This window comes from Aspergillus multicolor, assembly GCF_047715735.1.
Source record: "Aspergillus multicolor strain CBS 133.54 unplaced genomic scaffold BDW74scaffold_38, whole genome shotgun sequence".
NCBI lineage: Eukaryota > Fungi > Ascomycota > Eurotiomycetes > Eurotiales > Aspergillaceae > Aspergillus > Aspergillus multicolor.
This window is the reverse complement of record NW_027395989.1, coordinates 95,367-117,953: the sequence shown is the minus strand read 5'-3', so window position 1 is coordinate 117,953 and position 22,587 is coordinate 95,367. Positions and strand designations below refer to the sequence as shown.

At 53.8% G+C, this 22,587-nt stretch overlaps 5 protein-coding genes across 5 annotated transcripts; 3 read left to right on the top strand and 2 right to left on the bottom strand.

Moving 5' to 3' along the window:
• The first annotated feature begins 608 nt into the window (after positions 1–608).
• Positions 609–5,248, top strand: fphA (putative sensor histidine kinase/response regulator). Its single transcript, XM_073725857.1, has 2 exons — positions 609–4,659; positions 4,707–5,248. The coding sequence occupies exons 1-2, from the start codon at positions 1,075–1,077 to the stop codon at positions 4,998–5,000; spliced, it is 3,879 nt and encodes a 1,292-aa protein (XP_073579148.1). The 5' UTR covers positions 609–1,074; the 3' UTR covers positions 5,001–5,248.
• A 46-nt stretch (positions 5,249–5,294) lies between these two features.
• BDW74DRAFT_182751 (DUF4863 family protein) lies at positions 5,295–5,892 on the bottom strand (the record flags this gene model as incomplete). Its single annotated transcript, XM_073730335.1, has 2 exons — positions 5,295–5,763; positions 5,813–5,892. The coding sequence occupies 2 exons, from the start codon at positions 5,890–5,892 to the stop codon at positions 5,295–5,297; spliced, it is 549 nt and encodes a 182-aa protein (XP_073579147.1).
• Positions 5,893–6,143: 251 nt separating this feature from the next.
• On the top strand, positions 6,144–8,201 carry BDW74DRAFT_188270 (flavin-containing monooxygenase; the record flags this gene model as incomplete). Its single annotated transcript, XM_073731674.1, has 3 exons — positions 6,144–6,183; positions 6,253–8,026; positions 8,135–8,201. The coding sequence occupies 3 exons, from the start codon at positions 6,144–6,146 to the stop codon at positions 8,199–8,201; spliced, it is 1,881 nt and encodes a 626-aa protein (XP_073579146.1).
• Positions 8,202–10,809: 2,608 nt separating this feature from the next.
• Positions 10,810–19,195, top strand: BDW74DRAFT_182748 (uncharacterized protein; the record flags this gene model as incomplete). Its single annotated transcript, XM_073730334.1, has 13 exons — positions 10,810–11,486; positions 11,537–12,050; positions 12,094–12,769; positions 12,813–13,259; positions 13,304–15,543; positions 15,602–15,701; positions 15,761–15,786; positions 15,838–16,809; positions 16,880–17,164; positions 17,221–17,295; positions 17,361–17,701; positions 17,754–18,231; positions 18,284–19,195. The coding sequence occupies 13 exons, from the start codon at positions 10,810–10,812 to the stop codon at positions 19,193–19,195; spliced, it is 7,743 nt and encodes a 2,580-aa protein (XP_073579145.1).
• A 108-nt stretch (positions 19,196–19,303) lies between these two features.
• Positions 19,304–22,409, bottom strand: BDW74DRAFT_188265 (molybdopterin oxidoreductase family protein; the record flags this gene model as incomplete). The annotated part of the gene is made up of 4 exons (XM_073731673.1): positions 19,304–20,018; positions 20,074–22,052; positions 22,103–22,213; positions 22,264–22,409. 4 exons carry the CDS (start codon positions 22,407–22,409, stop codon positions 19,312–19,314), a joined length of 2,943 nt encoding a protein of 980 aa, XP_073579144.1. The 3' UTR covers positions 19,304–19,311.
• Positions 22,410–22,587: the final 178 nt, after the last annotated feature.

Sequence of the window (22,587 nt, the reverse complement as noted above, 5' to 3'; positions counted from 1 at the left end):
GACGTGGAAGTGCTTCCGCACAAAAAAAAGCTCTCAGTCCTGGAGTCAAGATCTCCGCAAACGGTTGCGGCTTTACGGAGTACGGTCCAGGACCCAGGAATTTTCTTGGCTCCGCGGACTACCAAAAATAGCCTGCTCTCCTCTGGGGCTACATTGGCTCATATATCCGGATCACGTGCCCTCCACTATGCCAGGTCTTCATGCTTGGAAGTTGCATGTTTTTGTCCTTCGTGATAACTCAAAAAGCTTTGAAATCATGAAAATGCAGTTCAAAACCAGGTCAAGAATCTGTAAGCCCTGGGCTCTGGCCAGGCGCTTCCGATTAAGCGAGGGCCCGCCAGCGGCCCGCTTGGATTCTTCTCCGGATGGGACATTGATTAGGTGGTTCGCCACCTGAATCATGTGACTGTCCTCGAGCTGCTTCTTCACATGGACGACCGCACAGCCTCTTGTGGCTTTCAGTGGCTTCGAGTAAGCACCCCGATGACGTAGACAAACAAAAAAGTCTCGACTCCGACCTGCACAAATCTCGATCTTTTCTCCGGGCGTCAAGCGCCCATTTTGCGATCTCACACTTCTCGATTCACGAATCCGCGGAGTCAAAATTTAGCATCTCGATCGAGTGGGATCGTCTGGGTCCATATCGCGTTTGGGCGATAGTCATTGGCAGTGCCACAGTTGTGCCTTGGAAGAAGCTGCAAGGAGCTCGTCTACTGGTGGATGACAGCACCGAAGATCATGTGACTCACCTCTTCCAAGGCAGTCAGGCAGGACGAGCGCCCCTCGGATTCCACTCTTCTGGATGTCAGTTTCGCTCTGTCCTCGACGGTTCGGAAATGCTATCTCCTGCTGATTTTCTTTTCGATCTCGCCTATGCCCTCTGTGGCTTGACTCGCCTGTGATTTTACTCCGTCGGCCTCCAGCCCCGCAGCGTTCCTTGAACTCGCCCGCACTTGGCCTGCTCCCTCACCTTGCCAGGCTTTCCTCGCATCACCTCCCCCGGGATTTGCTACCTCCAGATCGAACCTAATGCACCGAGCTTACTGAGCGCATCCTTGCTCTTCCCCATCGAGGATGTCCGACCACCCCCTTCCGCCAGGGGACCCTTCTCACGATGAAACCCCTACCCCCGTCCCCGACACCGATACCTCACAAGCAGCACCAGACCAAGGAGCAGCTTCCGCTCCATCGCACGACAAATCGATCGGTGTCTCTGATCGAGTCTATCCTATCCGTTCGCTGGTCTCGCTTGGCCCTTCCTCCTCCGAACCTCCCTCCAACGTCGTCAAGTCTCCCCTTTCTCCGACCGGTGGCGCCCGCCAGTTTTCGATTATCGATGACCATACATGGACTCGTTTGCGGTCGGATAGCAGGGCAGCCTCGACGGACACCAGCGGAGGTACGGGGTGGACACCGGAGAGTTCCGAACCTGCCTCGTCTCAACGGATGTCAGACTCGTCCTCCAGCAGACCACGCTCCAACACTGCAGGGTTTCAGAAGGGCGATGATAACACCATCTTTACTCCCAGCTCGGACGGCGAGCACCCTCACAGCCAAGAACCTTATGAGCTGATGACCTCTCGTTTCCGACATGTGGTGACCGACGATGGCCATGCCGTGATCACGGGGAGAACAGTCGACTCCTTTAAAGCCTGCGAAGACGAGCCGATTCATATACCCGGCGCCATTCAGAGTTTCGGTGTCTTGGTTGCCGTACGAGAAGAGCCGGACGAGCAGATGGTGGTCCACATCGTTAGCGAAAACTCACAAGACATTCTAGGCTACTCTCCAAACGAACTGTTCTCCCTCCCTACATTTTGCGATATTTTCCCGGACGAGCAAGCGGATAACTTTCTCGACCATGTCGATTTTGTCAAGGACGATGGTTATGATCCGTCGGTGGATGGACCGGAGGTGTTCATCCTGACCGTGAACCAGCCGGACGGCAGTACAACCAGGGTGTGGTGCGCCATGCACACGAGCCCTGCGCTCGACGGCCTGGTCGTCTGCGAGTTTGAGCTGGAGGATGATTCGGTCAATCCTCTGACGATGTCGGGCCAGATTTCTCCCGCCGCCCCCTCCAACACTCTTGACATACTGCCTACGATAGAACAGATGGCGGGCAGTACGATGACCATCAACCAGCCGCTACGCATACTCCGTCGGGCCCGCCGGCGAAAAGGCGAGGCAGCCGCCATGGAAGTCTTTAGCATCGTCAGCCAAATACAGGAGCAGTTGGCCCGCGCGGATTCTATGGAGACGCTGCTGGACACTACGTCGGGTATTGTCAAGGAGCTCACCGGGTTTCACCGCATCCTCATATACCAGTTTGACTCGGAGTTTAACGGCAAAGTCGTCTCGGAATTGGTCAACCCCACAATGAGTATTGATTTGTTCAAAGGTCTGCACTTTCCAGCCGCGGATATCCCCAAACAAGCTCGCGACCTGTATCGGATCAATAAAGTTCGTCTGCTTTATGACCGGGACCATGTCACCGCCCGACTTGTGTGTCGGTCGCTTGAGGATCTCGAAACACCCTTGGACATGACCCATGGCTACCTCCGGGCGATGTCTCCCATTCACATCAAATACCTCGCCAACATGGAAGTTCGATCTTCCATGTCAATCAGCATCAATAGCGCGAACGATCTCTGGGGCCTCATATCCTGTCACGGATACGGAGCGAGAGGCATGAGGGTGTCTTTCCCCGTTCGAAAGATGTGTCGCTTGATCGGTGACACCGTTTCCAGAAACATAGAGCGCTTATCGTACGCTTCCCGACTTCAGGCTCGCAAGCTCATCAACACAGTTCCTACCGACGCGAACCCCTCCGGTTACATCGTTGCGTCATCAGACGATCTACTCCGACTAGTGGATGCCGATTACGGCGCACTCTGCATCCGCGGCGAGATCAAGATTCTGGCAAAGTCGCCCCAGTCTCAGGAAATGCTGGCTCTGCTGGAATACCTCAAGGTTCGGAAGTACAACTCAGTTTTGACGTCCAACCATGTCGTCAAGGATTTTCGGGACCTCAATTATCCGCCGGGTTTTAAGGATATCTCAGGCTTGCTATACGTACCACTGTCGACCGACGGCCTAGACTTCATTGTCTTCTTCCGACGTGGGCAGTTGACCGAGGTCAAATGGGGCGGTAATCCACACCAGGCCAAGTTTACAGCGGGCCATCTCGAACCCCGAAAAAGCTTCCAGACCTGGAGCGAGATGGTCTTGGATCGATGCCGTGACTGGACCGAGTCTGAAGTCGATACAGCTGCCGTGCTTTGCCTTGTTTATGGCAAGTTCATCAAGGTCTGGCGGCAGCAAGAGGCCGCCTTGGAGAGCTCTAGTCTCACCAAACTGCTTCTGGCGAACTCTGCTCATGAAGTACGTACGCCGCTGAACGCCATTGTCAACTATCTCGAGATCGCCCTCGAGGGTGCGCTCGACGGTGAGACTCGAGATCACCTGAGCAAGTCCTACTCTGCATCCAAGTCCTTGATCTACGTCATCAATGATCTTCTCGACCTCACCAATGTCGAGAAGGGTCAGAGTCTTATCAAGGACGAGCCATTTGACTTGCCGACCACGTTCAACGAAGCCACAAACATGTTCGATAGCGAAGCCAAGCGCAAAGGATTGAACTTCACCGTTCTGTCACAGCCTGGAGTACCGCATACCGTGATTGGAGACCAGCGCCGCGTTCGCCAATCAATCAGTAACCTCATCTCGAACGCGATTCAACATACTTCTACTGGCGGAGTGACTGTCGAAGCGTGGCACGCTCCCGGCGAAGGCGACCCGGACAAGGTGACTGTGAAGATTGCGGTTCTGGACACTGGGCGAGGTATTTCACCAAAGACGCTGGAGCTGCTGTTCCGCGAGCTCGAGCAGGTGTCGGGAGAAGACGATTCCCATTACTATGGCGATCATGCGGATGAGGACGGCTCCCAGAATCACAGCGAAGTCTCGGAGAAGGCTGTTTTGGGACTTGGGCTGGCGCTGGTCGCACGAATTGTGCGCAACATGCAAGGTCAACTTACAGTCAGGTCTGAAGAAGGCAAAGGCAGCCGCTTCCAGATCTCGCTGCAATTTCCGATACCCGAAGGTACTCAGCCAAAGAGTCCGACTATGGAGCACCTTCCTGTCACGACTAGAGACTCCGTGACTGCGTTCCCGACAAGAGAGGATATGATTCTTATCGACAGTACCTCTGGTACTAAGCGCAATAGTCAGGATAGCACCAGCCGTCGAGACCTTCCTCCAACATCACAACCTGAGACGCCCAATGTTGAGCGCGAGGCGCCACAAATGCCCTCCGGCGATGCTGATGGTGGTGAACAAGCAGTTGCTGACGCCGAAGGTCAAGATCAACCGAAAAAATCGATCGATTTAACAGTGTCAACGCGCCAGCCTTCGGAATCAACGGCATCGCAGCCTACAGACCGATCTACATCTAATCCCAACTCGAATGCGAGTGGACCAGAACCTCGACATTTGCATGTGCTGGTGGCCGAGGACGACCCGATCAACGCGAAAATCTTGCAGAAACGACTGGGCAAGCTTGGACACACCGTTCGGCTTACAGTCAATGGAGAGGAGTGCGCGAATACGTATGCGGAGGAACCGACGCACTGGGACGTCGTCTTGATGGATATCCAAGTAAGTTGTCTTTATTTTGTGCTTTGGACATACACTCATAGTTCTAGATGCCAATCCTCGATGGTATGGAATCAACCAAACGCATTCGTCAGTTCGAGAGTCGGGATGAGACTCCGGACCATCACATCCCCATCTTCGCCGTCTCCGCATCCCTGCTCGAGAAAGACGCTCAGATGTACATGGAGATCGGCTTTGACGGGTGGATTATGAAACCCATCAACTTCAGCCGACTCAACACGCTCCTCGCTGGGATCCACGAGGAGCGGGCGCGTAACGGCGCTGTATATCAACCCGGACAGTGGGAGAAAGGAGGCTGGTTCACGCCGTACACGCAGCCGTGAAGCCCCCTCCACATGGACATGTTTTTTGAATTTTGTTTGATCATTTTGGCAGCACGACTCTACGCTCGGATATGATAAAAACGGCTGGTGCCTGGCGCAGCGGCCTCTTCTCGATTACTTATGATACCACCTGTACATACATCTCATTCGCATATCTGGGCGGGCGGGTACGCGGGGCTAATGGAAATAATACCACGATGTTAATCATCACATGCATATTGTTGGATATCTACTTTAGATGAGAATAGACAGCTGACAATCTTAACTGACTATGCCATACTTTGTTTCGCACGCTTAGACATAACCCGGCTGCTCCATCTCCGGACTCGCAGCATACGAAATCCGTCCCGCCGGCAAAAAGAACAACGCAACCAGCGCACCTCCTCTAACTTCAGGATAATGATGCGTCCCTGCAGCTGGCGCCGTCCATCCAGCCCCCTGCCACCCGTTCATCCCCTTTAACTCCGCCCCCTCAGTCACCGGGATAACGCAGTTGATCTCCCCGTACGGATGTAGGTGGTACTGTCCTCTGTATTCGGAAACAGACTCCATGTACACCGTCGTAATACTGAAATAGCGTGTTCGTTCGCTCGGCGCGACGAGTCGGCTGCGTCGGTATTTGGGCCCGTCCAGGGGGTCTGTCGCGACCCAGGGTTCGGCGTTTGAGAGGGCTTGTAAGATGAGGCTGCGAAAGGTGTCGTAGTATTTGTTTCCGGGGCCATAGGTGGTATTTAGGTGGTTCTCTAGTATTGTTCCCGGCGTTCTGCGTTTTGTTAGTGGAGGGGAAAGGTAGGTGAAGGGGGGAGGGTTACAAGTCAGCGACTTCAGATAGGAACTCTTCGGCTGTAGAGATGAGCTTTTCAGCATTTGGGTGAAGTGGCTCGGTGGTCATTTTGATACTTGTTTCTGAACGGTGAATTTGATAAATGGTGAAGGATGAATGGATTGTGAATTAGATGGAGCTGGGCTTATCTGGGGATGCGGAGAAGCTCCAGCTTGAATGCGGGATACCCGAGGCTGAGCTGGCACCAATCAGAGCCCTGGATAGGGGATATGTGATGCAGTGAGACGAGTCCCTTGCTGGACTTTGTTATAACAAGAGGACATTCTGCTGAGTGTTTCTTGTCAGCAATATTATCTGCGATGGCTGACAATCCGCTGGACCTCCTCATCGTCGGCGCAGGTACGTCCACCAACAACAGCATTAGGTTTCTCACACCTAACATATCACATACATACTAATATAATACAGGCCTTCACGGCCTAATAATGGCAAAAACGTATCTCGAAGCCAACCCCTCTGCAAAACTGCTGCTCATCGACGAGTCATCCTCAATCGGCGGGACCTGGGCGCGCGAACGCCTCTACCCGGGCCTCAAGACGAATAATGTCTTTGGGTCGTATGAACTCAGTGACTTCCCGATGATTCCGGAGAAATATGGTGTTGAAGGAAAGGGACATATTCCTGGCGAGGTAGTTCATAAGTATTTCTGTGATGTTGCGGAGCATTTTGGGCTTGTGGAGAGGGTTAGGCTTAGGACGAGGGTTGTTGATGCAGAACAAAATGAGAAGAGGGTGTGGATGGTCAGGATTAAGGATGTTGAGTCAGATCTAGGACGAGTCGAGATGATATACGCGGAAGAGTTGGTCATTGCTACGGGTCTCACGTCGAAGCCCTATATCCCGCATCTCCCCGGTTCTGATACATTTACCGGGCTGATACTGCACTCAAAGCAACTCAGAGAACAGGCCCAGGCATTGTCAGACTGTAAGCGCGTTGTCGTTGTCGGCGGGAATAAATCCGCCTGGGACGTGTGCTACACCGCTGCGAAGGCAGGTTCACAGGTCGATATGGTCATTCGCCCCTCTGGAGGTGGACCAAGTTATCTCTGGCCAAGGCAGTTCTCGTTTGGTCCGTTCAATATCTCGCTTGCGAAGTTATCACTTATGAGATTGTTTACGCCGTTCGATCCTGCTCCGTTGATACCAAGCCCTAGCGAGCCATTATCATGGGTAAAGAGAGTCCTCCACCACAGCAATCTCGGTCAATGGATAACTCGTCGCTTCTGGACATACCTTGACCGTATAATCAGGAGGCTGAATGGCTACAGCACTCACCCAGAGCTGAAAAAGCTAGAGCCCTGGACGACGCCCTTCTGGATGGGCAACTCGCTGAGCATCCATAACTATGAGACGAGCTGGTTTGACCTTGTCCGGGAGGGGAGAATCCGTGTCCATATTGCGGATGTGGAGGAATTGAGTGAGGGGAGGGTGTATTTGAGAGATGCTAATGGGGAAGAGGAGAGGCTAAATGCAGATGCGTTGGTGCTCTGTACGGGGTGGAGGTGTGATATTCCCGTGCAGTTAGAGGCCGAGAGGCAGAGTGCACATGCGTATGCAAAGCAACAAAAGAATAGGAAAGAGGCCCTCGAAGCGGTTTATGAGAGTGCTCCATATCTGAAGACCCTGGCTAGACGGACACCGAATGCACCTGCATACCAGGGACAAACCGTCTCGCGCGAAAAGGAGGGTAGTCCCAGCTTTCCTTTACTCTACCGCGACATCCTGCCTGTGCAGCAGTGCTTCATTAAACGCAAGAACCTCGCCTTCATCGGCATGTCCGTCTCCATCCACGCCGTCCTCGTTGCACAAGCGCAGGCATTGTGGATAACAGCGCTCTTTGTTGACAAGATTCCCTCTCTGCATTTTGGTCATGAGAACGAAGACATCAGGAATTCTAACCTGGACATGTACAAGGCAATCCAAAACAGGGCAATCCTAGACAGAGCGTACGGAGAAGTCCGAAGGCCTCGCGAGACGGGTGGGTTAGCAGGGCACCATCAGGACTTGGTGTTTGATAATCTGCCATATGTGGATGGGCTACTTGCGGATCTCGGGGTCGAGACGAGGAGGAAGGGTAGGGGTGTAAGAGGGTGGTGGAGGGAACTGACAGAGGCGTATTGTCCTGCTGATTATCGGGGAATGGTGGGGGAGTGGATGGCTTTGCAAGGGGTTGATGAGGGGAGGTATGCAGAGGACGAGAATGAGGACGAGGGTGAGAATAGGATCAACGATTATGATTTGGGTTCATGATCCTACAAGGTCTAGACGAGGCTTGCTGTCTTGTGCTGAAGAACTCCCGTCTTCCTCCAGAAAAAGCAATTATACCTCCCTCTGGAGACTTTATACCACGTACTCTGATAATAAAATACCCGCATGACCCCAATGCCATGGCATGACCACGACGGTCAAGTCCCGACCCGCAGCTGCTGTACAGCCGGAAATATGCCCAGTTGCCTGCACCAAGTGCCTGGTGTGGCTGGCTGGCCGGCACTCAATTCTGAGGACGTTTGATGCAGGCCCTTATTGGACGAGGCTGCATGCAGTCAGGCAGGATCAGGCACACCTTACCTGCATGAAGAACCCCTCTCAGTCAAGGGAATCGAACGGGTCATATCCGTATACGAGTTGCCTGCCTGCCCTGCCGACTTCTACCCAAGACCGTGCTGGAATTTGGATGTCCGCTCCATTGTTTGCTGCTGCTGCCTATCATAGTACCATGTCCTTGACCCCATGCTATCTCCGCGGCCAACATTCCAACTAGCCTTTTACCCCATAGCTAGGCTGAAAGCCTCTATTGCATACAGTTCCAGGCCCATACTTTCGCAAGACGCGATGCAACCCCACGGAGCCACGGCAGTTCGATTCTAAACCCGACCCGAAGACCACCTGACTGTTCCTCGACAGGGAGGCTGAAGGAGGGGCAGACCAGTCTACCCGGCAATTCTGGGGTTCTCGAGCTGAAGGCGTTAGACCTCATGATCTACCCCTTACCCCGTCAACTACACCTCTGGCTTGCCTGCATACAAGGAAGAGCCACGGGGCCAATTAGCCATGTTCGTCATTCTACGTACATGAGAGTGCTAACACGACAGATGGACTAATCAAACATGGCCGCTGTATCTAGTTCTATCTGGACCCGCGAACTCAAGATTACCCTACAAAAGCGCTTTTACTACAGTAATTAGTTAGATAAAGTCATATTTCATAGCAATGAATACCACTAAAACTCATACGAAGTTTTGCACTCCCATCGCACCGCACTACGCACCGAGCCCCCCAAACAACCCGGCCAACAAAGCTAAGAAAACTGCGCCAACGTATCCTGAAACGCCGCCTCAACCGCCTCAGCAAGGTCATTCTGAAAGTACCCCGGATACATCTTATCCCGGATCGCCGCCTCGAAACGGTTCTTCTCGTTGTACAGGTTGCTGATCATCCCTTGCGCGACGTACCCGACGCCGACGGTTTTGAAGACGGGGGCCTGCGCGACCATTTCATTAGTTTCCATCAAGAGAACTTGTTCAAGGATGATGAGGGGAGGAGTAGGGGGAATGTGCGCACCTTATCCTTCCCTGCATTCAGCGCCTGAATCAGTCGTGGATGGACCTCGTTGTACGCGTCCAGCGCGCGCTGGCTGTCTTCTGGAGAGAGCGAGTCTAGGGCGCTGAGGGACGTGCGGGCCGTGGTTGCGGCGGTGTGAGCGCTGTAGATGGAGTTCGCGACGGGAAGGGCGAGCACGACGCCGCTTATACCACCGCTGTAGCCGTCGATGGAGCTTTGCACGGCGTCGATGCGGTCGTTTAGCACGCGGAATTGGGCGAGAGCGTCATCGACTGACTGCGCGAGCAGAAAAGAAGGAAGAGTGAAGAGGAGGGTCAGGGCAATTGGGAACTTCATGGTGAGTGAAACTTGTGGTAATGAGGCTGGACTGGAATAGAATCTTATATTTGCTTTCGATCAATATCAACTGGAGGAGTTCTCGCGGGGCTATATAGCAGCGCCAGGTGCCGAGGTCTGGCCTACCAAATGGAAGTATTTTGTCTTCCCCAACTCTTCCGTCATGACTGGACATTGCGCTGTTCGTAGGCTACTCCGCGTAATGCATCTTCGCACCCCAGTCATCACATCAGCAGATCCGATGTTGAGATGCAGATCTTGCCTCTATTGCCTCTCGACTGAGGAGAACCCTTTAATTACGCTCCTCTCTCATGCACGTCTCGCAGAGCTGTATGGAGTAAGTCGGGTGAATCCGCTGGGGTCAAACTTGACCCTACCAATGGGGAGGGGTCGACTTCAGCTGCGGTGTCCAAGCGAAACTCCTAGCTACTGCAAGGCCTCATGCAGATCTCACAATGGTTGCAGGCGAAGACCTACCCTCCAAGTAAAAGCCGCAGCCACAAATCGGAGTCGTTTGGTTCCGAACTCTAAGAACGAACTCTTCCTGGAAAGAGCACCTCTTCATGTTGGTCTGATGGTGTGGATGCAAATCAGGTCATCCGCCCAAAGCTGGACAAGGCTGAACCCGCGAACGACAATGGAATTGTTCAGCGGCCTTGTTCTCGGCACTGCAGTGCAATGTGCTGCAAACTCGAGGACAATGTGCTTGCCTAAGGGTGTCACCTCACTGCATGCATTCCTGCTGCAGAACGCGCGAACTCGTCACAATTCTGCAGGACGGTGGCTGGCTGAGCCCGAACATGTTCGTCTGCGTACCTAAAATCGGACTACATTTCCGTGTAGTACAGAGGGGTATACCTCGCAGTAGAAAGTAATCAAGAAATTGTAGTGGTGTGTAGAGCTAAAGTGGGTGCTGTCTTTTGGAGCGGGTACTCGGCTTCCTCCCACTTTCCTTACTCAATCTGGAGCCGAATAAAAAAGTTTGTTATAAAACATTGTATAGGAGTCATTCGCTTTATACCTTCGGTTTTACTACGCATTTGAGTCCGTTGACCGTACACCTCGCGTAATGGTCACATTCGACGCCATTCAATCTCCTCGAGAGAGACCCCAGGGACCTGGCGGCGCACCGGTCCTCCACCAGCGCGTTCCAGAGGAGGAAAATCCTGACCAGAGCGCGCTGTATACTGGCAACGGTGGCAATGTCAACGAGAACGAAACAGCACCACCACTTCCATCTCCACCATCAACACCAAAATGCCCTCCTATCGCCATAGTCGGCATGGCCCTCCGCCTCCCAGGCGGCGTGGCATCCCCCTCCGAGCTCTGGGACTTCCTGATCAACAAGCGCAACGGCGTCTGCGAAGTCCCAGAAACCCGGTATAACATCGACTCGTTCTACAGCGAGAGCATGTCCCGCTGCGTAAAAACCCGAAGGGGGTACTACCTCCAGTCCGACCCCGCCTGTTTCGACGCGGAGTTCTTCAATATCACCGCTCATGAGGCCGGCCGCATGGACCCGCAGCAGCGCCAGTTGCACGAGGTCGTCTGGGAGTGTCTTGAGAGTGCAGGGGAGACAGATTGGCGCGAGAAAAGGATCGGCTGCTACGTTGGTGTTTATGGTGAGGACTGGCTGGATCTTGCGAGCAAGGATCCGCTGCATACAGATCGGTACCATATTCTGGGGACGGGCCAGTTTGCGCTCGCGAATCGGCTGTCGTACGAGTTTGATTTTCAGGGGCCAAGGTATGTACCAATTGTTTTTCCAGCTCAAGCCTTTTTGACAAGCACGATAGTATGACTCTTCAAACTGGCTGTTCGGCGTCATTGGTTGGTCTCCATGAGGCGTGTCAGGCGTTGTACTCGGGAGACTGCTGCTCGGCCGTTGTAGCAGGAACGAATCTCATGTTTGCGCCAACGATGACGGCGACCATGTCTGATAACACCGTCATGTCACCGACCGGGACATGTCGCACGTTCGACGAGGCAGCGGACGGGTACGGTCGCGGTGAGGGCGTCAATGCGCTGTATGTAAAGAGGCTAGAGGACGCCATTCGAGACAATGACCCCATCCGCGCGGTGATCCGGGCAACATCAACAAACTGCGATGGACACACGCCAAGCATCACAACGCCTGGTTCTCATTCCCAGGAAGCGCTTGTTCGTTGGGCTTATGAGAAAGCCGGTATCCCGGATATCACGCAGACGGGGTTCTTCGAGTGCCATGGAACGGGAACAGTCGCGGGCGACACGGCGGAAGCGTCCGTCGTGGCGAAGCTGTTTGAGGGCAAGGGGGTCATTATGGGAGCTGTACGTCTCTGCTCCTTATTCGAATTCTACGCTAACGGTCTAGGTAAAACCAAATGTCGGCCACGGCGAAGGTGCATCTGGAATCAGCAGCGTGATCAAAGGCGTCCTTGCGCTGGAACACAACACCATCCCGCCAAATGTGTTTTTCAAGACCCCGAACCCCAAGATTCCGTTCGAGGAAGGGGAACTGCACGTACCTGTAGAGGTCATGCCTTGGCCCGAGAACCGGCATCAGCGAGTGAGCGTCAACTGCTTCGGCGTCGGTGGTGCGAATGCCCACGCCATCCTTGACTCGGTGTCTTCCTTCTGCGGCGATAGTGTTCGGCCAGTGTCTACTCCATGCGAAACTGGACGTCTTATTGTTGTCTCCGCAAGGAGCACGGAGGCCTTGAGACAGCGCATCCAAGCCGTGGCAGACTATGCGAATAGCGACTTGTCCAAACTCCACGATCTCGCGTATACACTGGGTACCAGGCGCGAGCATCTCTCGCACCGCGCGTTCATAGTCGTCCCGCCAAACGAACCGCTGGACGAAGGTAGCTTTCAAACCGGTCGCGATAAGGCCCCTGAGGTCACCTTCGTCTTTACTGGCCAAGGCGCTCAGTGGGCAGGTATGGGAAAGAACTTACTAGATACTTTCCCATCCGCACGAGCAGATATACGGAGTCTGGACAAGGCTCTGAGAAGTCTCCCAAGTGGCCCGTCTTGGTCGATCGAGGGTGAGAGCATGTCCCGTATAGTAAGTGTCGCTAATGAGTGTAGATGAACTATTACGTTCTGCGAAGAGCAGAGTAAACGAAGCGGAACTCTCACAGCCACTTTGCACGGCTCTTCAGATCGCTCTCATCAACGTGCTCTCTGCATGGGGAATTGCCCCTTCATCCGTCGTTGGGCACTCAAGCGGCGAGATTGCGGCTGCGTATGCGGCGGGTGCTATCACCGCGACAGCGGCCATCATAATCGCATACTATCGTGGAAAGCTGGCAAAGCAAGTCGAAGGAAAAGGCGCCATGGCAGCTGTGGGCTTGTCTAGAGAGCAGGTGATGCCGTATCTCGAAAACGGGATAGTCATTGCTTGCGAAAATAGCCCCCAGAGCGTGACACTATCCGGAGATAGCGTCGTAGTTGATAAAGCAGTCGATGCGATCACCAGGGATCATCCAGATATCCTCTGCAGGCGGCTGCGAGTAGCGACAGCATACCACTCCAGTAGGTGACAACTATCTCCAGGAAAGACAAAGCTAACAGAGCAGGCCACATGAGCGAAATAGGAGCCCAGTACGAGGCACGCATTCGGGAGCACATCGAGCAGCCGGAGAAGAGGAAGGACGCAATGCTGCCGCTATATTCCAGCGTCACAGCCAACGCCATCACAGAGCCATCGGAGCTAGATGCTACATACTGGCGCAGAAACCTCGAGTCGCCGGTTTTATTCTCACCCGCGATCCGCGAGGTCCTGAAGACATCGAAGAACCGAGCCTTCATCGAGATCGGACCTCATTCTGCGCTGTCAGGACCGTTGCAGCAGATCTTCCGAGCGGCGCAAACCAAGGCAGAGCTCTTGTACATCCCGACGTTAACTAGGAATGATCCAGACAGTCGAACGCAGCTGCTAGTCACCGCAGGGCTCGCGCATAGCAGTGGGATCCCCGCCAGTTTTGATCAGATCAACGGCCCCGGCAACACTGTCGCAAACCTACCACCATACCCCTGGCAGCACAACACCCGCTACTGGCATGACAGCCGCCTAACGCGAGAGTGGCGCTTTCGGTCCCATCTCCATCACGAGCTGCTCGGCTCTCGAAGCGTCGAGTCCTCCGAGCTCGAGCCAGCGTGGCGAAATCTCCTCCGCCTCGAAGACGTCCCCTGGATCGCCGAGCACGCTTTGCAGGGAAACGTTATTTTCCCTGGAGCCGGGTATATCAGCATGGCCGGCGAAGCGGCATTACAGCTAAACACCGACGCAACCGATTATAGCATCAGAAACATGCTGATCAAAAACCCGCTGCTCATGAAGGAGTCAGCTGAGTACGAGCTCATCACGACGCTGAAGCCAGTAAAGATTACAGACCTGGTCGAGTCGGAGTGGTTTGCGTTTACGATTGTTTCGTATGATGGCACGGCCTGGACAAAACACTGCCATGGGCAGATCCGCGCGGGCTGCGATCGCCCGCCTAAGGGGCGGAAGATAAAACGGCATGCTCGAGTCCTGGATGTAGAGGCCTGCTACCGCTACGTAGAGAGGCTGGGCTTTGCGTATGGTCCGCTGTTCCGACGCTTCACCTCTCTCTCTGCAGATCCAAATGATAGACGAGCGTCAGCGACCTTAATTGACTTGCCACGACCGAAGCCAAGCGATGGCTGTCGCTATCCGATCCACCCTGCTGTAATGGACCACCTGTTACAGGCCTTCCCCATGGCGGTCGCGCAGGGTCTATCACGGCGCTTTCAGATCATTGTTCCTGCCGCGATCGGACACATCTATGTACGGCGGCCCGATGTCCCGGAAGCCGAATTGTCGCTGGAGGCGTTAATGGCAGAAACTGGCTTCGGGACGTTGACGGGCCAGGCGATTATGATGGCAAGGGATGCGGGTGGTAATGAGAATGATGCTGTGCCGGTGCTGTCGATGTCAGACGTCATGGGTTTCCCCGCGTCCGGGGACGGCGATACGGCTTCTAATCCGCTTGGATCGCAGATTAGGTGGGCGCCGGACATTGACTTCTTGAATACTCAGATGCTGCTTCCTCGAAATGATCCAGACGAAGAGTACGCGCGGGTGATGCAGACGTCTCGCGAGTTGAGCGTCCTGTTCATCCTCGAAACGGCGGCAAAGCTTGAGAGTGTCACCGCAGAACCTGTGCTGCCTCGAATTGAGACATGGAAAGCATGGGTTTATTCAACTGCTGCACGGCTCTCTCAGCACACAGGGACAGCGGGCGAGGTTCTGGAAATGCAAGCACAGAAATGGACTGGGATGGACTCTGAAGCTCGTCAGGGCATCATCAGGACACTGCTATCGCAATACCAATCCAACACCTCCAGCGAAGCTGATACTGAAACAATGCCAGCTCCCTTATCGTGTCTCCAATACATATACGAGAACTGCGAAGATTTAATGACTGCAGAAACGCTCCCTGACGAAGCTCGAGCCCATATCGACAAGTACTGCACATTCCTGTACGCCCCGCACGATCACGGCTGGGGCCACTTTCTCTCCCACCTAGGTCACTCAAACCCAGCCATGCGCATAATCGAGATAGGAAGTGGACCTGGGAGCGTCACGAGATTTATCATGAAGCACTTGAAATCCCCCGAGGCTGTTCGGCTGTATTCAATGTACACCTCGACCGATGCGTTTGATGAGAACATCGAGGCTGCGAAGAAGGCCTTCGCAGAAGAGGATGTCGAGTTCAAGCACCTTGATCTCACGAGGGACGTGGCAGAGCAGGGATTCGAGAAAGGGAGCTTTGATTTGGTGATTGCGTCTAATGTACGTTTCTGTTATCCTCAAAATTGAGACGAAGCAATTGCTGATGTGCGTAACACAGATCCACCGAGATAGTGGCAAAGAGTTGGGAGTTTCACTCAAGAACATTCGCGAGCTGCTGGCGCCGCGCGGGAGATTGCTGCTGCAGGAGTTGAGCGAAGGTAAGGCCCGTCGATTCCAAGTTGCCTGCATCTGCCGAGGAGTACTAAAGGTTTCTTAGAACATTTATCTGCTGATTTTGTAATGGTAAGTTTAGCAGAACAATGCGTGTACGAAGAGAATTACTCACAAGGGTAGGGTCTGCTGCCAGGCTGGAGAATAGCAGATGGCCCCGTAGAGATGCCTATATTTACCTCTTTCAATGTCCCCGATCGACTCGCGGGAATAGATAAAGGACTTGACTGTGGACTTGCTCAAGGGCCCAACCAGAAGTTTCATCATGAGCTCAACCCGGAACTCGACAGCGCTCTCCACGCAGCCGGAATCTCCGAGATCAAAGCCGTCAGCAAGCACGACGCAACACTCAGTCTAATATCAAGCATCCACCCTGAAATGCCGGAAAACAAGACCATCGTCCTACTAACAGAGGCTACCGCCATCTCACCTTGGAACAAAATGCTCAAGACCGCCCTCGAAGAGCAAGGACATGAAGTCCTCCTCAGCAATCTACAAAGTGGTCTCCCTACTCCATCTAAAGCTGGTGATGAAGTCAGCGACAATGACAGAGACAAGTATTTGGTCATCTCCCTCCTAGATCTAGACGGCCCGTACCTGCACAACTTATGCGAAGATGGGTTTAAAGCCTTGCAGACTCTCTTATCAGATTTCAACCAGCCCATTCTGTGGGTAACGAAGATGTCGCAGTTCCGCTGCGAAGACCCACGATACGGGCTGATATTCGGCTTTGCGCGGACAATGCGGCACGAGAAGGAGGCGGATTTTAGCACGTTTGAGACGGATGTTTTCGACGACGCTGCCGCGAAGTCCGTGGTCTCTGTAGTCAGGAAGCTCCAGTGGTCCAGGGCAATTGAGTATATAGACCCCGAGTATGAGTTCGCGCTGGATCAAGGGATCATCCAAGTCGGACGATGCCACTGGGTTTCTCCAGCGGATCATATGAACGTTGACGCCTCGAAAGACCTTTCGCGACGACTGGACATTGAATCCCTGGGGTCCATTGACACGCTCCGCTGGATATCATTTGAAGATCCAGCGTTGCAAGAAGGCGAAGTCGAGATCGACATGCAGTATATCGGGTTGAATTTCCGGGTTTGACTCCCACCGTCCACACCACACCTAATTCATTCAATTTCGCGGCAACTAACATGCAGTTGCATAGGACATCCTTGTATCACTCGGCCTCTTTGGCGAACCCAACGAATTCGGCCTCGAAGGCAGCGGAATTATCCGCAGGGTCGCACCAGGCACGGTCCGAGATCTGAAGGTAGGAGATAGAGTGGCGCTTCTAACGACAGGAACGTTCCGAACTCGCTTCGTGGTGCATTCGCGGTATTGCCTTCGGATCCCGGATCACGTCTCGCTGCAGGATGCGGCAACCATGCCGTCGGTTTATATCACCGCTGCGTATTGTCTGGGACATCTTGCGAGGTTGCAGAAAGGAGAGGTAGGAAAGATCTTTAATGGGGCTAGGGAAGAAATGGTGCTGATGGCGTATGCTAGTCCGTTCTCATCCACTCAGCCTGCGGAGGCGTCGGTCTTGCGGCGATTCGTGTGTCTGAGTATATCGGCGCCAAGGTACTTCCTTCTTCTCGTCCATGTTAAGTGCAGGACACCACAAAGCTAACCAGTTTTACCCTCAGATCTATGCAACCGTCGGCAGCGAAGAGAAAGTCCAATACCTAATCGACCGCTTCGGCATCTCACGCGAGCGTATCTTCAACTCGCGCAGCACAGACTTCTTGCACGACGTGCTGCGTGAAACAAACGGCCGCGGCGTGGACGTCGTGCTGAATTCTCTAACCGGCGCTCTCCTGCATGCATCGTGGGACTGCCTCGCCTCATTCGGACGAATGATCGAGCTTGGGAAGCGCGATTTCCTGAGCGGCGGTCAGCTCAATATGGGGCCGTTCATTCGGAACAGGTCGTATATGGGCTTTGATCTCACGCAGTTTGGCAGGGAGGCGGTTCCCACCTATGAGACGTGCGTATCCATCCCCTGACCTGTGAATTCTTTTAATGTTGAAGTGGGATAGGATGCACGAGCAGTTCGAGACGCTCAGTGAGAAAAATGAGCTCGTTCCTATTCGTCCGGTGAAGGTGTATGAGGCTGCGGAAGTCGTTGATGCATTCCGGTACATGCAGCAAGGGGTTCATATGGGCAAGATTTTGATCAAGATGCCTGATGACCCCAACAGTCTTTCTGTTTCTCCCGGTCAGTCCCCGTTCTCCTTCCGGTCGGACGCTTCATACCTACTTGTCGGAGGGTTGGGCGGTCTCGGTCGTTCAGTGTCAACGTGGATGGTGGAGAGAGGAGCTCGCTGTTTGGTGTACCTCTCACGGTCTGTTTGTGCCTCGGAGAAAGACCAGACATTTATCCACGAGCTCGAGGAGCAAGGTTGCGAGGTCCTCTGTGTCCCTGGTGACGTGACAGTCGCTGCAGATGTAGAGAACGCCATAGAAAAGTGTCCTCGACCTCTCGCCGGCATAGCGCAGATGGCAGGTGTTCTTCAGGTACGCTCCCCAATCTCCTATCATCAACGACTTAGACTAACTCCGGAGTCAGGACGCCCTCTTCGAGAGAATGACATACTCCAACTGGAAAACCTGCACGGCGCCAAAAGTGCAAGGGACATGGAACCTGCACGATGCAACCTTTTCCCCTACCAAAAATACAAACCTCGACTTCTTCATAACCGTCAGCTCCGTCTCCGGCATCTGCGGAAATCCAGGACAATCCAACTACGCCGCAGCGAATACCTTCCTCGACTCGTTCACCCAGTACCGACGAAATCTCGGGCTCCCAGCGGCAGTCCTTGACCTCGGCGCCATTGAAGAAGTCGGCATGATGGCCGCCAATTCCGAAGCGATGCAGCGTGCGCAGGCGGCGGCCGTCACCTTTCCAAGCGAGCAACAGCTGATCGACGGGTTGAAGCTGGCATTGTCAGAGTGCGCGGCGCCTCCTCCGCAGGACAAATTGATGTCGACATCCTGCATAATCGGTCTCTCGAACACAAAGTCGCTCTCGAACCCCTCGGTCCGTCCGTACTGGGTTCGTGACGCTCGGTTTGCTCTGTACGCGAATCTCGAGTTGAAGAGCACCGAACCTACCGGCCAAGGGAGTAGCAACGAGCTCCGCCTCCTACTGCGTCGCATTGAGCAGAATCCGTCGCTGCTTGACGACCCGGAGTCTGAGGATATCGTGCGCCGCGAGATCGGGGCGCAGGTAACACAGCGGATGCCGCAGGCGGAGAACATGGACGAGGACGAGATTGCGAACATTGCGATTGACTCTCTGATGGCGATTGAGATTCGGGGATGGGCGAGACGGAATCTCGGACTGGAGATTACGCTGGTGCAGATTGCTAAGGCGAAGACCGTTGGGGGATTGACGAGAGCGGCGGTGGATCATTTGAAGGTCAAGTACGGGATGAAGGAGAAGGAAGGTACAGAGGGGGAGGGGGAGGGGAGCACGTGATAACGGCTGGTGGCCTTGATGAAGTGAGAGATTTTGGCCTCAAGTCACTACAACAGTTGTAGAAAGCTCCCATAATGATTTTGTATGTTGATGAATTAACTATATGGTGGAATATGCTAGTAATAGAACTCCCTCGCCAGCCCGTACCCACTAAGCTCATTCGGAGGATGCTGAGGTACAAGCAAGGTCTGCGGACTCTTGACCTTGATATGCTGCGTCGTCCACGCCTTTTGTCGTTGAACCTCTTGTGTCGCGAATTTGACCGCGTCCACGAATTCGCCATCCCACAGTGCTTGACTCGCCGGCGAGAGAGCCGCCAGATGTCCTTCGATGTACCCGAGGAACATCTGAAGTGACTGTAGCACGATCAGCGTCTCGTACGAGTTATCCTTGGTGTCGTCCATCGGGAACAGCGCGCTGCGGAGGCGTTCGCACACCTGCCGTCCGTACATGCGGCTCTCGTGATACCGAGACACGACGGGCTCGAATTTGTGGATGACGTCGGCTGTGATGCGTCTCATGACTTCGAGACCGGCCTGGATCTCTAGATCATGCACGAGTCGTGGGATGAGACTGTCGTAAATCTGACGAAGCATTTCGAAGGATTCGTGCGTCGCGCCCAGCCACATCTCCAGCCAGCGGACGCGGTGCTCATGACCGTCTTTGCGGGTCGATGTTGCGTTGGCTTTGTTCTGCTCGACGCTCTGGATTGCTTCAGTTTGTTTCTCTCCTGTGTGAGGTTCCTGCTCTTTTTGAACACATTTTTCGATGCGTACAGCGCCGGATTTGAACATCGGCTGTTTGGACACAGGATCCCATTGCTCTGTACCGTGCAAAATTAGAAGTGTCTCCGATCATATAAGGTAATGAGGACATACCAATAGTAAGTTCATTCGCAGCTCTCGCCCTCTTATCTTGCGAATCAAAGTATCCAAAATGGAAAGGAATAAAGACATGGCCCTTGTTGATGCCTTCAATCTTTACAGGCAGCTCAACCTGGCCCCGTCGCGATCGGACAATGACCATCTCGCCATTCGTGACGCCAGCTTCATCCGCGTCTTCCTGGCAGATGACAACACAGGCATCTCTGTCTGCATTCTGCAACCTCTTTGATCTTCCAGTCTTCGTCCGCGTATGGAAATGAAATACATTTCGACCCGTCGATAAATAGAACGGGAAATCTTCATCTGGTGACTCCCACGGCTTTCTGTAGTGTGCAGCTTTGAGAATCGCCCGTCCAGCGGGGTTCATCGCTGCATACTGTGACTTCGTCAAGGGCGCCCCAGTCTCAAGGTCATGACCAAAACTCTCGCAGTACTCGGTGTCAGTGAAGAACTTCCCGTCGTCAAAAAGTCGCTCCTTGCCATAAGGATAGTCCTTCGTGCACGGCCACTGAATCCCCGATCCGCCCGACAATTTCTCGTAGCTAAGATCGCTACAGTCCAGCGGCCGACCGAAAGACATCTTCTTCCACTCATCAAAGACTTCCTCTGGATGTGTGAAAGGAATAAGCGCATCTCCGTCTTTATTCTTGAAATCCATGCAACGCGCAAAATCGAGGAAAATGTCGAGATCGGGCTTGGCTTCGCCGGGCGGCTCGACGGCTTTGCGAGTTAGGTGCATTGTCCGATCAACGTTGGTGAAGCACCCTGTTTTCTCGCCCCATTGGGCGGCAGGGAGGACGACATCCGCAATAGCCGCCGTTTCTGTAAGAAAAATGTCCTGCACGATAAGAAACAGATCCGGTTTTGTGAGGAGTTCTCGGACACGGTACAGATGCGGCAGGCTGACGAGCGGATTTGTGCCGGAGACCCAGAACATCTCGATGGAACCGCTTTCGATAAAGTTGAGCATGTTCTGGATATGCGTCGGCTGGTTCCAGTGCGGAACTTGAAGATAATCAATGTTCCAGATGTCGGCAATCTCCTTCATGTGGTTTGGGTTCTGGAAGTTGCGGAAGCCCGGGTATTCGCCGTCGCAGCCGGTCTCACGATTATTCTGGGCCGTCGGTTGTCCATTCATCTGCAAGATACCGCTGCCTGGTTTGCCAATGTGGCCGAGGAGCAGATTGATATTGTTAATCTGGCAGGCCGCTGCGGTGGCTTGGTTGGATTGGTAGACGCCCTGCAGCGCCGTTGAGAGGAGGCTTCCTGACAAAGCGAGCGCTTTCGCGGTTTCGTGGAGTTGAGCGACTGAGACGCCAGTAATTTCCTCAACATATTCCGGAGTGTACTTTCTGACGACCTTTTTTAGGTCATCCAATCCGCAGACATATGAGGAGACATAGTGCTCGTTGACCCAGTCATTTTCGATGATAATGTGCTGCAGTCCGTTAAGCAGCGCGACGTTCGTACCGAGCTTCGGCCTTAGATGAATTGTCGCTTTCTTCGCTGTATCTGAGACGCGCGGATCAACCACGATAAGTTTTGGTGGATTTGGTCCCTCGAGACGGTCTAAAACGCGCGCCCATAAGACTGTTTGCGTAGCAGCCATGTTGTGCCCGACCAAAAACAAGCAGTCGGTGTAGTCGATGTCCGAGTAAGAGCCGGGTTGCCCGTCGCTGCCGAACGACTCGCGCATACTGGCAGCGGCAGTTGCAGTGCACAGACGAGTATTTCCGTCCATGTGCAAAGTATTCAGCCCGGCCTTTCCAACCATAGCAAGGACATAGTACTCTTCGAGTAGAAGCTGACCGCTAGTATAAAACCCAATACCATGATTCGTAAGGCGTGACTGGATATCCTTCGCGCGCTCCACAATCAGCGACATGGCCTCGTCCCAGGTCGCCTTTTCCAGCTTGCCATTGCGCCGGATCAAGGGGTGCTTGAGACGGTCGGGGTGGTTGATAGACACCCAGCTGCCGTTTATCAGACACCTATCATCACCAAAGCGCTGGAGAGTACTAACCCATTCAACCCCTTTGGCCCAAGTCGTCCTTTATTGACCCGATCAACAGTCCGCCCTCGCACGCCAACGACTTTGCCATCTTTGACGCCGATGTCCAGGCCACAGCCATTGCTAGATGCATGATCAATGATCGCTTTCAATTTGAAACAAAGTGGACATACCTGCACAATACGCAGGCGCTTTGGACCCATTTGTCCGGGGTGTCGACCAGATGGCTGTCGCAGCGGGTGGGCCATTGGTGCTTGTAAGGGGTGCGCTCGCCCCAGATATTTTTGATCGAGTCTCTGGTCTCTGTGTATTCAGGCATCTTGGCTGCGACTGAGGCTCTGAGCGTTGACGAGTGGGATGGGCGCAGTTACAAATCAGGTTGAAATTGCGGAGTGCTCGGATGGTCCCTGCGATGACCTCATAGTGATGTGCGTGTGGATTTCCGGATCCGGTAATTCTGAGGCTGCCAAGGCACCGCCAACACTGTTCTTCAATCG